The sequence below is a fragment of the Lagopus leucura genome, unplaced genomic scaffold, assembly GCF_019238085.1.
Source record: "Lagopus leucura isolate 7727_CA_CO unplaced genomic scaffold, USGS_WTPT01 Super-Scaffold_100075, whole genome shotgun sequence".
In the NCBI taxonomy this organism is placed as follows: Eukaryota; Metazoa; Chordata; class Aves; order Galliformes; family Phasianidae; genus Lagopus; species Lagopus leucura.
Window position 1 is genome coordinate 550,827 of NW_024962315.1, and position 16,039 is coordinate 566,865.

Sequence of the window (16,039 nt, forward strand, 5' to 3'; positions counted from 1 at the left end):
GTCTTTGTCTTCGAAGATACACACACGAGATAAGATAAAATTGGAAAATGTTTCTGATGCAGTACATGAGGCACACTTGTGATACAGCAGTGGTGATAGAAATGCTTGTGAAGAACCCTTGTTAGGTGCTGAAAATGATAAATAATCTGAGGTTGGGGATTTTTAGAGAGGCTCCAAAGGGTGAACAAAATATCAGCAAAAACCATTTGCTACCCTCAAACATAAGTATGTTGTTTCAGCCACATGTGAGACAATGAGGCATTTTTTATGTGCTTATTGTTTAAGTACATTTGACAGATTTATGATCTTTGTGATATAGGTCAAAGAAATTATCTGTCCCAGCTTCTGTCGTGTCTAGAATAATGGGAAGAGGTGGGTGCAACATCACAGCAATTCAAGATGTCACTGGTGCCCATATTGATGTTGATAAACAAAAAGATAAGAATGGAGAAAGAATGATCACTATAAGGTACAGTTTTTAGAAATGAAACTCTAACTCAGAAATGTCATTTTTCAAGAACTTCTCTTTGCTTTTTAAGACAGGACGTACTTAGTTTCTTGGTTATAGAATAGAACTTCTAATACTGCTGCCAAAATATGCTGATGGTCTGCATATTCAAATATTCATTACTTCTTGACTATGGCTATCTTAAGGATTAATTAAATGGAGCAAAACTGCAGTAGACTTGTAGATCAATATCAAGTTGGGGCTACAGAATGTTGCACAAAATGGGGTTTCCTTTCGTTAAAGGTAAATATATTTGTGTTTAACCTAGGGGTGGTATGGAGTCAACGCGATACGCAGTGCAACTCATCAATGCCCTTATTCAAGATCCTGCCAAGGAACTGGAAGACTTGATTCCTAAAACTCATATAAGAACACCTGCTTCGAGTAACAAATCAATCCATGCAAACTTCTCATCTGGAGTTAGTACAGCATCTGCTCCAAACAAAAACTCCTTTCCTCTTGGAGCACCACCTCTTGTCACATCGCAGTCATCGACTCTATCTACTTTCCAGCCTACTAACAAACTAAACAAGAATGTCCCAGCAAATGTGCGCTCATCTTTTCCAGTATCTCTTCCTCTAGCTTATTCTCATCCTCATTTTGCCTTGCTGGCTGCCCAAACTATGCAACAGATCCGGCACCCTCGCTTACCTATGGCCCAATTTGGAGGAACTTTTTCACCTTCACCAAACACTTGGGGACCATTCCCAGTGAGACCAGTTAACTCTGGCAGCACAAATAGCTCTCCAAAGCATAATAGTTCAAGTCGTGTAGGTAGTCAGAATGGAAATATTTTACAGACAGAGTCTCCCGGATTAGCTACTTCTAGTTGTCCCATTACTGTCTCTTCAGTAGTTGCTTCCACCCAGCCGCTATGTGCAACAAGTAATCGGACTCCCTCTTCAGTCAGAAAGCAGTTGTTTGCCTGTGTTCCGAAGACAAGTGCTGCAGCAACAGCAATCTCAACTGTGACAAACACGTGTAGCACTCTGCCTTCAGTTTCCTCTGTGCCCCCAAACAATGGGCAAGTTTCTGCAGCATTTCTGCCCTCTTCTGCTCCACAAACGCAGCATTCTGCACTTAAAGCAGACTCTTTCTCAGCTGTCTCAGCGCCCAAAGAGAAAGTGTCAACACCAGACCAGCCTGTTGGAAATACATGCACACCATCTTCTGTTGCAGGTAGTTCCAGTATGTCAACTAGCAGCAATTCAGGAGTCACTGAAGCTCACCCATCTAGCAGCCCTGCACCTCTAACGAACACCCAAGATGAAATACTAACAGCCAGCATGTCAGAAATGAGCCCTTCTATGTCGATGCCTATTTCTTCCAGCTCAGAAACCGCTCCTTTAAGCTTAGCATCACCCAGGTCGGTTGTTGCAGATAATCAGGACAACAGTAACTTACCTCAAGTAGCTGTACCAGCACCTCGAGTTACTCACAGGATGCAGTCCAGAGGTTCTTTCTATTCAGTGGTACCAAATGCAAACCTTCATCAAGATCCTCAGTCTATTTTTGTTACAAATCAAGTTCCCTTAACACCTTCTCAAGGTCCACCTGCTGCGGTGCAGCTTTCGTCAGCCATGAACGTTATGAACGGTTCTCAGATGCACATTAACCCAGCAAATAAGTCATTGGCTCCTACCTTTGGGCCAGCAACTCTCTTCAATCACTTCAGTAGTCTTTTTGATAGTAACCAGGTGCCCTCTAACCAAGGATGGGGAGACTGTCCGCTTTCCACCCGAGCAGCAGCTGACCCATCTTTCACTGTTCAGTCCACCTTTCTGAATAACTCTGTGCTAGGACATGTGGAGAATGTGCATCCTGATAACTCAAAGGCTCCTGGTTTCAGGCCACCTTCGCAACGGGTTTCTACAAGTCCTGTAGGTAAGTCACTAAGATCATGTACTGGACAGAATTTTTTTTTTCTGCAACACTTCTGTTGCTTGAGATCGTTTGAGAAATAGTTTACAAATTATGGTTATGGAATACTAGATGACCTATTTTTATCTATTTCTTTTTTCTCCAGTTCTTCTGGGATATTGATTGTTGGGAATGTTGTAGACATTGTGTTGTTTGCCCTGAGAGAGAGGAATGTGTCTCCCTCCTTGTAGAATTTAGAGTAGCTTTGATTTTTAGTTTTTGAGTTGGAGTATAACATGTTGTTAGGTGATTCTAAACTTGAAATAGCCAGGCCAGAACTTTCAACAGATTCAACCTAGCAGCAGGAGTGACAGCATGTAGTCATTTAATATTTTCACTGTATGAGATTCCAGATGGACTATGAAAGAGTGCCCTGTATTTTTTTCTGTGTGACCCGATCGTGTAGGCTGAAGGAGGATTTTGCTATGTTTTTCTAGGAAACTGGTGTGCTTCTGCATGGTGTGTTATTAAGAAGCAATTGTTGCTCAGGTGTGAAGTATAGTAGTTCAAGCTTACAAATCTTTAACTGAAGTGGGCTAGAAACACTCACAGTGAAAACACTGCCTGGGAGATTATTATCATTTTAGTGATGATGATAACGCAGGTGCTTGGCTGTGTTCATTAGGCTAGAAGGCGCTCTGAAGAGGTCCCACTGCTACTCCATTCTCCGCTTTCTTCTTGCTGAGGTGCATTTATGGTGCCTTGCAGCTGGACAGCTGGAGAAGCTTGCTTTAAAGTCGTCTTCCGCACCAAACGGCGGTGTTAGATGAGTCAGCTGTTGCTTCAGGACTTGAATGCTGAATTTGTACACTTCTTCAGTTTGACTTCCAGACTGAAGGAGAAGGGGGCATTGGAAAGATGTGGTGAAGAAAAGGGTTTTTAGTATTCACATTCATTCGGTGGATTTAAAAACATTCAGGGTTTCTGAAAACTAGATCTTGAAACTAGAAACTAGGTTTAACCACTATCAAGATATTTGTTATGACTGTAGTATTCTCAGGCATTTAATTTGGGCTGCATGACTGCACTGCAACGCACACGATTACCCAGACTACTTATACCGTGTCCGTTCCCAGTGCGGTAAGCAGAACCAGTTGTAACTGAGACTTCAAGGGGGTGAAGTAACTGGGCCTTGTTCATCAGATGTCTGCCAACACAGGAGCTGGCAGACCCTCCTCAGTAGACTCCAGGAACTGTGGCTCATTGGAATACCCTGCTCTGGGGAAGGAAGGTTATGTCAGATTCTGACTGACAGCAGTTAACTGATTTGTTGGGTTCTCTGCTGGCTCACAGTGTCATTCTAATTAATGATCACCCTTCTTTCAGAATCTACGGTTTTTTTCTGTCGCATGGAAGGAGAAGGGACTTGAGCTGAAGGAGAAGGGGGTATTTGGAAGTTGTGATGGTGAGGAAAGAAGTGGCAGGAGGCTGGAGGCTCTCCAACATCTTGACTCTTAGGCCAGAAGTGTGGTCTTCCAGTCTGCTTGCCTCTTTTCTTAGGGGGATTTTGCAGATGAATAGGCCTTCCAGTAGACTCAGCCCTTGAGGTAGAATGTGTTGGGACTGTTTTGATGTTTTTCTTAAGTTTTAGTGGCAGGTTTTGTGTGATTTCAAAGAGCACTTGCATATACTTTGGCCTCAAGCAGTGTTATAGTTTGGACCTTGCTTGGTGATTCAGTATGCCTTTATATGTAGAGAGTGGATAGTAATGGTTGTAAAAACAGATACAGTCCTCTAATCTCTGGCTGTGACTCTATGCTTGGAGCAGGAGGTTTCTCTTATGCCTGTCTTGTACAGCTGGGCTATAGGAAATCTTTCTGCAGATCAGCATTTCTTAGCAATCACCTCTAAGCTGTTGTGGTAAAGATGTAGCCTGATCTGATTATGCACTACAACAGGTTTTTTTGTCACTTTAATGTAGAGTTTATGTTCTCTATTCTTGGGTAAAAGCTATTACAACTTGAGTTGTCTCTGATTTCACCAGTTTGTTTGAGGCTCAGGTACCTGTGCACGCATCCTTACCTCTTGTGGATCTGTTCTGGGAATGGCCTTTTGTTCCATCTGTGCCTTCAGAGCTCGTCTTAGCAGCTTGCAGATTTTTGGCAGAGCCTGATTGTTTGGAGAGATTTTAGGATGACCAGAAGTCTGCTTTTTCCTCTGCATTTTTAAGAAAGGGTTTGAGAACTTGCTTGTGTTAAAAGTTACTGCAGACTTGGTATAAGCCATGTGAAAAAGCAGTGCATGACTATGAATTTGCAAGGGCTTGCTGGGCTCCCTGTTTTGCATGGATTCACCAATATTGCTGCTGATTCTCTGAAGTTGGAGTTAGCCCTTGTAGTTAAGTGATTTCTGCAGGGAGAGTCTGGGTGCTTTGAACTAAATTTTGAGCAGATTTGTACGATGCTGATGCACCAGTCTCTTAAAGCCCAGAAATGCTTTTTGAGCATAATGTGGAGTCTGACTTCTAAGTGCAAAGTACACTATTGCAAATTGTTTTAGTGTTAAAACATCTGCTTTCACTGATGAGTACATACATTCATACCGGCCAGCTGGAAGCTAGTCTTTGGTGTGCAGTGCCATCCATGGCCATAGAGGCCTTCTGACTGCTTCCGATGTACTGTCACACAAGGGAGGATAGCAGGAGCATCCCATCGGTAGCTTGGTGGCAGGTGTGTGGGAAGGGCCCTTGGCTGGAGATGCTGCAGTCTGTTTCTGGCAAGGAGTGTGCTGGGGGAGAGCTGCTGCCCTAGGAAGGAATGGTCTGGGCAGTGTGTGCCAGCAGCCTGCGCAGCCTCAGCAGCTTCTTAGAGTTGTCTTAGAGCTCCTTCTAATCACTTCATATTCTGGTGGTGGTGGTGGTTTACCTTTGTATTTCTCCTTCTCTGTAACAGAGACTCTAAACAAATCTTTTGGGCGTGGCTAGTGATGAAAACACGACCTCCAAAAGCAGCGCGTCATTTCTGCTGCTGTGAGCAGGTTGGATCTGACACTTCTGGAGGCAGGAAACTGAGGGCATTTGGTTGATATGCTTCATTTAATAATGAGGAAAAGACATGGCTTTCAGTAATATATCCAAGAGATGAAAGGTGCGTCTGTAGTTTATGACCTAAGCTGTTGCCTGTCACCAGTGCTGCTTTCAGACTTTCGGAGTGTAAGCAGGGATGTGGTTTCAACCTTGCTCTGTGACAATACAGGCTGGTCCTGGTTGTGGTCATCTGGAAATGTTTTAGTGGTATTGAAATTAGTCTTTAGTCTTTTAATAGGCCCTTGAAACTAAACCCAAAACAGAGGTAAATGTATGGCCATGCTGTTTTTTTCTTTTTTTTTCTGGTAATGGTGTGTGATAAAAACTTTTAAAGTATTTTGGAAAAGTGCTTAAAAGCTTGGAGTTGTTCAAAAATTGTTATTTCTCTTGCTGATTCTTTTTTGTGGGACTTTAAACTCCATCTTTTCCCTCCTCTCACGCACTTCTGTAGGAAGCAGCCCCTTCTCTGTTTCACTGCGTGTTGTCAGCCCTATTTCCTTGGAGGCAGTGTGCTCTGACTGACCTGTATGTGACTGTAACTAGGTGGCAGAACTGTGCTGCAGTGAGACTTCCTTGGTGCTCGATTCCCTCAGGGCTTTCACAAAACCCTGTATTCCTGTTTGGCTCTTTGGTAAAGAAAGATTTTTGCCACCTCCCGGTTTTCTTCTTGTAATTTCCATTTCAATTCCTTTCAGGGACTGAAGAGATGGCTTTTTAAAAAAAAATTGAGGCAGAAGCAGAGATCATACAGAAATGCCTTCTGTTGGTTTGTGTTTGAGGGAGAATTATGCACCTGTAAAATTAACTTAGTGTATGGAGATACCCCCGAAGGTGATGAGATGCTTTAATTAATTATATTGAAGTGCAAGCTCTCTTTAGTGCTTTGAAGCAGGTTCCCAAAGAGATATATTTAATGAAATTTATGTTTATTTCAGGCTTACCCTCTCTAGATCCATCCAACAGCTCTACAACTTCTTCTTCAGGTCCTTTGACAGGCTTTTCAGCAAACATGCAAGGAGCACGGGTTTACCTTCAAGGGCCAGCGCCTGTTGGGACTCCCAGCTTTAACAGACAGCATTTTTCACCACATCCTTGGACAAGCGCAACAAATTCATGTAGGAACTTCATGGGTCTGTCTTAGTTAACTGTAAATTCTTAGCTGTTGTCTTCAGCAGATTTGTAACTTGAGGGGAAATTAGACAGTTATGAATACAGTGCTTTCCAATTTAGCAGTTGTGAGAATGCCATGCCAGTCCCACTTCACTATTTTGTTTCTTTAGAAGTAAAATGCCATTAGGCCTGGTAGCATTTCCAAAGGCTATTTGGGAAAAAAAATTAGTCATTGTAGGTCCTAAAAGGAAAAGGCATGAAGCTGTGGGGGAGTGGGAGTGGAGGTGATTATAGCAAGTTAACGATTCCCCTCTAAACAAATATAATGTTAGGGGAATGTGTTATGTCTGTCATAAATGTGTGAAGTTATAATTCCTTTTTCTTTTTGTTTTTATTATTTATTTTAAGTTGGCATTCTGGAATTTTCTTGTTAGTCAAAATATCCTAATATCTTAATGTATCATCCAAGCTGACATAGAAGTTTTCGACTAAAGGAAAGAACATGGAAGTAGCTTTACAGAAACTGTGGGTCTTTGATTTAGAGTCTTAAATGAAGAGAGTTTTCATGTCACTGCATGCAACTTCATTGCAACTCTGAGCTTAAGAAGCAAAATGTTTAAATGAGTGCTCAAAAGAAGTTGGATTTCTCAGAAACAGTGACGCTTCTGAAGTTGGTGAAAGTTGTGTTCTTATGTTACATTTTTGGCTTTGAGAAGCTGTCTTTTAATTTCTCTTTTGCTGGAGGTGATAGATACCAAAACCAGGCTGCTTTGATATTTATGGTATCTTGGCTGATTTTTTTCATATCTTCCTGAAACTCTTCCATGTTTCTTATTCTTTCTTGTAGTTATTTTAGATGTACTTCTATGTTATGAAACTATCACAATTCTTGCAGCTGAAAGCACTTGTGCTAATGTTCGTTCTAGAATTAAAGTAAGATTTAAAGAGAACTTCTGTGAAAGACTGAAGAATGTTTTGGAGGAAAAAAAAAAAGCCATTAAAACCCTTTTATCATTTGCCTTGAGATAGCATTAAGGGGATAGAAAGGGTAGCATTTACTGTCATTAATTTCAGTGGGTTTTTTTGTGTGATTAAACAAAATAAATTCTTTCTTCAGCAGGTGAATCTCCTATTCCATCAGTTTCCTCAGGATCATCTTCACCCCTTTCAGCTGCTTCTGCACCTTCTAACTTGAGCCAGCCAAAAACGGGTAACACAAATCAAGATCGAAAGGTACCCCCCCCTATTGGGACAGAAAGACTTGCTAGAATTCGACAGGGAGGATCTGTCACTCCTACGCCCTTAGGAACCAACTTCACAGCTCCAGTTGGTCATAGTGGCATTTGGTCATTTGGAGTTAACAGCATATCTGGTAGGTCTGTTTTTCGTGGTCTGGAATTCCTTGAAGAAGCTTGTGGGGCCTTTTGAAAATAGTACATTTGAAAAGGAAGTTGGAGAGGAAAAGAGAGAGGTGGATGTAGTGTATCCCAGAAGGAAAACTATTATCAAATGGTGTAATTTTCAGTAATGTTCACAATGCAGATATTGTGATTTTTGCTCCTAACAGAGATGGTTCTCACTCAATCTAGATCATCTCTATGAGTAGACTTGTAAACCCTGAAAAGTTTTCAAAAACGCTATATTAAAGTCTATTGAGAATTGTAAACATAAACAACTTTTACTTACTTAGGGAGTCCATCTCCAGGTCTGAACCTTGGCATTGAAGGACAGTTGCCTTCCTCCAGGTTTTTAAGCTTGTTTGCAGACACTTTAAAAGCTGTGGTGCAGCTAATGCATCCCGAAATGCATAGTTGTGAATGCTGATTTTACATTGTTCCTTTGGATTTGTGGAAGTGCATGAAGCTGTACACACTCAAGAGTATCTTCAGTCCAATCTAATAGCCCATTTTCAATCTTGTTCTTTCCAGAAGGCTTGTCAGGTTGGTCTCAGCCTGTAATGGGGAACCATCCAATGCATCAGCAGTTGTCAGACCCGGGCACGTTTTCTCAGCATCAGCCAATGGAGAGAGATGATTCTGGAATAGTGGCTCCCTCAAACATTTTCCATCAACCTATGCCAAACAGTTTTGTGGATTTTTCTAAAGTAAGTCACAGAGGGATGAGTTTGGGCTGTTGAATGACAAATTACTTTTTTATTTGAAGGATGTTTTGTGCAGTTCAAGCCTAACAGATTGAGTTCATGATGCTGCATCTCTGTGATTGGTTCGGAAAATAACTGGAAAATTTGGAAAATGTGGGAGTTTCACTGTGCTAGTAGACATAGGAGTCTGTAGCATTGATTCTGAGAGACAAGTTTATTCTAGCAAATGTATTTTCTGTTTCGCTGCTTTACACTGTATGTCTGTGCCTCTTCTACCCTTTCTTGCTGTAACACCTAGATCTACTTTCATCCTAGGACTGTCTTACTGACTAGAAAGGATGCTAAGCCCAGAGGCACACTTAACCAAAATCAGAATTTGCAGATTGCAGATGTTTCCCTGTTTAGGCACTGGATGCCTTCATCAGTCTTTACTTTCCTTTCTCATAGACCCAGTCCCTTGGAAATGATAGCATAAGGCTGGCTGAGCTCTAGAGCCTGATTAAAGATAGAAACCATGTTTGTTTGAATGCCACAGGCCTTTCTTAAGAAAGTGACAGGTTGAGAAAAATACTTGCAAGTCTGCCCTTTGTGTATTAACACTGGAAAATAGCTGGAGGCAGACCAGCGTAGCCAAGCCATAATCAGCTCAGCCTCTGCTGGAGAAATGTCCGGTGCTATGGGCTTGACAGTGAAACTGCTTTTGCAGTGTGTTTTAGAAGTAGCTGTGGTATGGTTATCTTTGCTACTAGTAACTGGTTCCCTGGTGCTTGTGTTTTGTCTTCAGGGCCTACCAATTTCCATGTACGGAGGCACTCTCATACCCTCACACCCTCAGCTAGCGGATGGCCCGGGAGGCCCTCTCTTTAATGGGCTTCATACGCCAGATCCAGCCTGGAATCCCATGATCAAAGTTGTCCAGAATTCAACAGAATGTACTGATGCTCAGCAGGTAGTGTAGTTGCATTTTTCCATCTTCGTTTTTGCGGGGCTTTTTATGGTGTTATGCTTTGTTTTGCTTTTTTTTTTTTTTTTTTTAAAACAAGTTTTTTTTTCCTCTTTTTTTTTTATAATAAAAAGGATGTTTTGTTTTTTTTTTTTTTTCACCCATAACACGTGTGTTTAATACACATAGTGGTATCAATGTGGAAACTCTCAGGTAAAATGGTGAGAATTCAAGAATGCTCAACAGGGTAATAGCTCTTGTTGTAAGAGGCAGGGTTCACACCCGTGCTTGTTATCTTGCAGGTTGTCAGTCAAAACCAGGCCAGAGCTGAAGACAGCTCCCAGTGCTTGGACACTCTGGTTATATTTTAGGAGAAGCCTTAAGCTTACCCTCTAGTGGTTAAATTGGTCTGTTAAAGGAACCTTTATTTGTTTTCATAATAGATTTGTCTTTCTATTTCTTGCTGTAGATTTGGCCTGGCACCTGGGCACCTCACATTGGAAACATGCATCTCAAGTACGTCAACTGATTTAAGGGGTTTATCCTTTTTTAGTCTTGTTTGGGAAACCTTATGATTTGAAGAACCCTGGGGATTATTTTTTTTTTAATGTGCCTAACTAAGCAATTTTTTGTGGGCTGTGTAACAATGAAAACTTGATTGCCCATTGTATAAGAACAAATTGATTTACCTGTAAAATTGATTCCATTCTCCAGTTAGTTTAGCCATTCTGAACTTAAAAATGAGATAAAATTAATGCTTTTGGCTAAACTACTAAATGCTATTGGTATACAGGAGAGAACTAGATAATTATATGATTTCAACCTGCTAAGGTGGTAAATAAGTGTATAATTGTTTACATACTTGAAAGGAAAAGCTGAGTAAATTTCATGTCCCATAGTGGCTTTACTTTCTGTAGCCTGTATTAATGTGAAATATTTACCTGACTATTCAATAAAAGGTGAACAGTATTTATAGGTTGTGTGCGAGAATTTTGGGGAGGATGTGTATTGTCATTGGTAGCTGCCATGCCTAGTGATGCATCTTTTCACAGTCACATCATCAGCATGTGGTTGTAGTCAGGATTTGGGGAAAGAGGGAGAGGGTTTTGATGTGCAGTTATTAGTGATGCAAAGTTTGCTGGATCCTTCCTCTGCCAGTCTTGTTTTGGGGTGTGGTGCTTTTTCTTCTTTGTGGCCATGGTTATGCACTTTTCTGGGTTGGTTTTGTTTCCTCTAGTGCTGTTTTTCCAGATGTGTTGACTGAGGTGTTGTTCAGGGACTGACTTGACACGTTGGCAACAGTGGCGTCTAAATTTGCCATAGGTAAATCAGTGTCTCGTAGACAAATGCAGGGCTTCTTCACATCATTCTCCTACTGCCCCAAAGCAAATATTAGGAAAGCAGACTACTTTCTACTAGAGAAAAGATGTCATTGTGCAATTTCAAGTTTTTTGTAACCCCTTAAATCTGGTAAGTGTTCCTCACGCCTTTTCTGTGAGGAAGAAGAGGATTTTTGGATACAGCAAACGAGACAAACCCTCATTCTGCACCCAGCCTGATTCTGGTGTTGGCCTGCACTAGAGGCCTGCACTCTAGAGGCGTTCCACTTTGTACTTTCTGCTTTTGCTCAGTGATGATGCCGCAACTACACTGAATACTTGGTCTGTTTCTCCAGCAGGTAAATACCGTGCACAGTGTTCAGTAAATGGACTGTTTTTGATGGTCTTTTAGACCAGAAGGGAGATGGAAACTTCCCTACCTTTCTTCTTCCTCCTTCTGACCATTCCTTACCATAAAACATCAGAGTTTCTCCAGGAAGAGCGTGAGGAACAGCCAAAAGAGAGGATTCAGTGTTAATTTGCATGGAGTGAACTCTTGAAATAATGTAATGGTGTCTGTTCTCAGCCCCAGTTAACTCCTGAGTGTTCAGGAATATTAAAAATATGAAATGCACAAGTAGTATCCAAGTATGATAGGCAAATAAACATCAGAAACAACACTGGATGTGTTCAGATGTTCTATCTAGTATTCAAGAAGGAAATGATCTTACTGACACCCTGATAATACAAATATCAAAGGAGAAATGATTGTGTTGATGGTAATTGTATTAAAAGCTGATGGTGAAGGAAAAAAAATGGCATTCTAGTGCAATAGATTTTGTGCTGACTTAGCTGACTGTTCTTGGGTACCCTTGGAGGAGTTTCAGTTGTGACCTGGTGTTCAGCACCCTGCTTAGGAGCTGGCCTCACCTTTGCATTAGTGAAGAGCTCTGCTGTAGGCATTGTGATTGATACCTTCTGCTGGCCATCAGACACTGTGCAAGAGAGGGCAGAAAAGGAAGGCTGCCCAGACTGGCAGTGGGGTGTGTGTGTGGGGGGGGGGGGGTTGGCTGCTGCCCTGCTGTCCTCCTGCTGGACCAAAGCTGGGCTTTGTCTTGAGCAGGAGCAGTGCCCTCCATTGCTGTGTCCTTGCCTGCTGCAGGCTGCCCCAAGCTGGTCCCGGTAAGCCTCAGGCAGCTGTGCTTCTCTGCCTCACAGCATGGCTCTGGGTGGCACAGGAATGCTGTGGAACAGGAAGCCTAATGTTTTGTTAATCAGAAGGTTGTAGCTGCTGCTGAGGCCATCGCTGCCATCATGCTGCCTGTGGGAGCAGGCAGAAGCCTTGACTGGCATTTGAGGGTTGTGTTGGTGGGAGATGGGTTCCAGCAGGGAGCTCTGCTCTCAGACAGGGACAAGCTGTACTCTGGCACCCTGGCTTGCTGGAGCAGCACAGGATGCCAGCATAAAAGCTGCTCAGACCTGAGATTTTTAGCCTCAGGAGCTGGTTGGTACAGCTCTCACTCAGGGTGCCTGAGTTGTGCCCTATTAACTGTCATCCAACCCCCCACAAAAAACAACTCATAGCTGTCAAGCAGGCCCTTTTCTGGTGCCATCCCTGTTCTAGTCATGTTTGAGTTGAATGGCAGGTGCTCACCCTGTGGGCACTGGCTCCACTGTGTGCCATCAGTGAGCTCTTTTTAGGGCTGTGAGAGCCGGGTCTACAGCAGAGAAGGCTGCAGCGGGTGCCTGTGTGCCGTTGTCCTGCTGTTCCCATGCAGGATCTCTTGGCCACCCTGCTGGTGCCAGCTACATCTCTGTAGCTGTTGGAGCCTGGCACTAGAATTGGTACTTTTTGTAACCCTCCATCCTGCTGGGCCCTGGCTGCTCTGTGTGGGTGGCAGATATTGGATGGTTTGGTCTCTGAAATTGCTGGCAATTGCAGTGCAGGGTCTTTCCCCCCCAGCAGCACCCTGAGCAGCTGACAAGCTAGCAGCGTGCCACTGAACCCAGCACAGTGCACACAAGCATGGCCCGTGTGGCTGAGCTGAGAGGAGTGGCATCCCTAGGGAGCCACTGGGGGATGCAGTTTGTCTTTGCTGTTCAATGATGAAGAGATGCATCTCAGAGCCAGCTGTGCCTCCAGGCAGGGCACAGGACTCCTAGATGCAGGATGCAAAAGCACCATGATGCAGAAGCCTGGGCAAAACCCTGAAGTACTCTTGGCAACACAGAGTAGACTGGGAGCAACCCCGACCTGAGCCCACTGTGTGGGCTGCTGCAGGGAACCCAGCATGAGGCTGCTTTCTGCCTTCACTTGTCCTGCTGCATACTGTGCCTCCAGGGGGAAGGAACAATGTGAACAGTGGCTGTTGAACAGGATGGGATTCAACCTACTGCCAGCAGGAAATTTCACCACTGCTCCAAACTCAGCTGTGGCTCTCAGCATAGCTGAGTGCCACCCCCTGCACCAGGCTCAGGACAGAACTGTGGTGCACAGAAAAGGGGGCTGCAGGGGACAGCAGTGCCTGACAGCCCCCTCCTTTTGGCAGGTACCCACATCATCTACAACCGCAAGTTCCTGCTGGAGTGCAAGAATTCGCCCGGGGCCAGGACCCTTCCCTGCTGCCTGCCCCAGATCCCCGGTGTCACCTCCCTGGCCCAGTCCAGCCTCGTCAAGCTGGAGGAGCACAAGGAGCAGAATGAGAGTGAAGAGGCCATGCCAGGTGAGCAGCCCAGGTGGGTGGTACAGCCCCTGCCTAAGGGGGACCAGGCCAACAGTGCCTGGGGCATGGGGCTCCTGCCTGGCCACAGGGGCAAGGGTGGGAGATTGCAGCTCAGCCTTGGGCTGTTCCAGCCACTTGTCTGTATGTTCCCCTGCATGTTGGAGGAGCCCCATCCTAACCTGTGTCTGTATCCATCCATACCCTTACAGATCAAGACCAGTGTGACATGGACATCTGAGTTTCCAGCTTCATGTCTCCAGGCTGTGGCTGGGCCTGTTCCTGGGCCTTGTGGAGGTGCTGGCACCGTGACCAGCTGGCTGCAGCCCTCTCTGATGCTGGGGATGAATGTGTGACACCTCAGGCTCTAGCACAACTAGCTGGTGCAACTGCCTAGGAGCTCATGCTTGATTAATAAACACCATGAAACCCCATTGCTGAACTGATCTCTCCATTGGTCCTCAGTGCACCAGGGAGGGAGGCTTAGAGAATCTGAGCAGCGCTAGGTGACTTTTCAGAGTGCAGAGGTACCTCCCTTCTGCAAAGGAGATCCTGCACATGAATGTAGGAATTCAAGTTTATGTCAGCAACAGCTCCAACTACCTCAGCAGTACAAGCTAACATCTGGGCACAGCCCATTGTACACCCTTGCTGCTGCTGCCACTCATGTCCCTCACTGTCCCAGCTGTGGTTGGGGCAGTGCTGGCAGGCACGTGATGGAGTGGTGGGGCAGGGGCTGCTTGCTCTACAGCATCTGTGGAGCACTTGGCCTGGAGTGTCATGATGGTTCTACACCAGCTCTGAGGCTGCCTGGGGTGGTTCCCATTTCCCCTCTCCCGACGCTCCCTGCAGCTGACCTGGGCTCTGGCTCTGCTGCAGCAACTCACCCCCGTGCTGCCGTATCTGAGGCTGGAGGGGGCCAGTGGGGCAGGGACGAGCACCGCTGCTGTCACAGCCAGCTGCAGTGCAGCCTCCGTGTTACAGGGTGGAACTGCTTCCCACACTGGGCTTGCACAGCCTGCAACCAACAGCTGAGGCTGCTGCAGCCCCCACACAGCAGCTCTGTACCCAGAGAATGGGGTTGGGGACAAGATTAGCGCTGTTTATTGAGCATCATGTAGTGAATCACCACCGATATGTTGCAGTGATTAAAATTCCCCTTTTCTGAGAGAAAAGTGAGAGGCAAAAGCATCGCCCGGGTCCTGAGCTTTCCTCCTCCAGCCGCCCCGCTTAGTCCGCAGCTCCGGGTGGTGCGGGCATCTCCAGCCCGGGTGCGACTGTGTTGTCGTCCTCGCCCAGCTCGGCTGCGGGCAGGGTCCTGCACTCGGCGATCAACCGCTTGACGCCCACCAGCCACAGGCTCACCTCGTTCACGTGGTCCACCATCAGCGAGCGGTGGATCTCGTCGGCCGCGTCCCAGCGGCGCCGCTCCAGTTCTGCCGCGAAGAGGAAACCGTCGGCGTCCCGCGGCCGCTCCGCGCGACTGCGCTCCGGGCGCCCCCGCCCTCACCTCGCACCAGGAGGGCCATCCTTCTCCTTACGGGGGCCGACAGCTTCCCCTGGGCCCACGCGTCCCCGAGCGCCGTCAGCCGCCGCCCGATGTCATCGCACACTTGTTTCTGAAAGCAGCGGTACCCGCTGGACGGGGCTCCGCCGGCGGACGGCCCCGGGGAGGGACGGCGCCGGGGACGGCTGCGAGCGGAGAGCGGCGGGGCCTCACCTTAACGGCGGGGCGGCACGCGGACAGCGCCTCCCGCAGCGGGACCAGCACGGCGTCGGCGGGAACCTCCCCGTCCGCGGCACCGCCTTCCTCGCCGGGCGCGGGGCTCGGGGCACCGCGGGCGCTCGGGGCGGGGCCGGGAGGAGCCAACGGCGGCGCTCCCGGCGCCGCGGGGGGGCGGTCCAGAGGAGCACCTGCGGGGAACGGAGCGGCGCGGGGCGCTCAGGGCCGGGGCCGCCCGCGGGGCCGACGTCGCCGCCACCGCACGAGAGCGCCGCGGCCCCACCCTTCCCGGCAGTGCGGCACTGACCTGCGGGGGGGCCCAGCGGAGCGCTCGGCGCCCGGCGACTGAGCGGGGTCCGCCCGCGGCCCGCGGCCCGCGCCTGAAGCCCGTAGGAGAACTGCGGAGGGTCGTTCCAGCCGCGCTGCGCGTTCCCTACAGGAGGGAGAGGAGGCCGCGGTGAGAGACGACTCGGCACGGCACGGCTCGGCCGCCCCTCTCCCTCCGCCGCCCCCGCCCCGGAAGCGCATCCCCCCCGCGCCGCGGCCCTCACCCGGCTTCACGTAGAGCTCCGCCATGGCGCCACGTCACCGCGCCGCGCCCCTCCCGCTAGGCGCCACGGCGAGGCGGAACCGAGGGCGGAACCGAGGGCGGAACCGAGGGCGGAACCGA

The 16,039-nt window shown here is 46.9% G+C and overlaps 2 protein-coding genes across 10 annotated transcripts in view; one reads left to right on the forward strand and one right to left on the reverse strand.

The window, feature by feature from the left end:
• The window catches only part of LOC122188688 (ankyrin repeat and KH domain-containing protein 1-like), a 104,501-nt gene extending 90,421 nt beyond the window's left edge, over window positions 1-14,080 (forward strand). For 2 of the 9 annotated variants that reach the window (XM_042887190.1, XM_042887199.1), the window contains 9 exons: window positions 320-469; window positions 777-2,392; window positions 6,389-6,583; window positions 7,681-7,935; window positions 8,492-8,667; window positions 9,449-9,613; window positions 10,077-10,123; window positions 13,476-13,649; window positions 13,859-14,080. In XM_042887190.1, the coding sequence (XP_042743124.1) occupies window positions 320-469; window positions 777-2,392; window positions 6,389-6,583; window positions 7,681-7,935; window positions 8,492-8,667; window positions 9,449-9,613; window positions 10,077-10,123; window positions 13,476-13,629 (2,758 nt within the window). In that variant the 3' untranslated portion in view covers window positions 13,630-13,649; window positions 13,859-14,080. Of the gene's footprint in view, window positions 1-319; window positions 470-776; window positions 2,393-6,388; window positions 6,584-7,680; window positions 7,936-8,491; window positions 8,668-9,448; window positions 9,614-10,076; window positions 10,137-13,475; window positions 13,663-13,858 lie in introns of those variants that run through there. The other 7 variants (XM_042887191.1, XM_042887192.1, XM_042887193.1 and 4 more) reach the window with 7 other exon arrangements.
• A 647-nt stretch (window positions 14,081-14,727) lies between these two features.
• On the reverse strand, window positions 14,728-16,006 carry SRA1 (steroid receptor RNA activator 1). Its single transcript, XM_042887202.1, has 5 exons — window positions 15,921-16,006; window positions 15,677-15,802; window positions 15,367-15,560; window positions 15,157-15,265; window positions 14,728-15,082 (listed from the first exon to the last, which is right to left on the reverse strand). Exons 1-5 carry the CDS (start codon window positions 15,943-15,945, stop codon window positions 14,877-14,879), a joined length of 660 nt encoding a protein of 219 aa, XP_042743136.1. The 5' UTR covers window positions 15,946-16,006; the 3' UTR covers window positions 14,728-14,876.
• Between the last annotated feature and the right edge of the window lie 33 nt (window positions 16,007-16,039).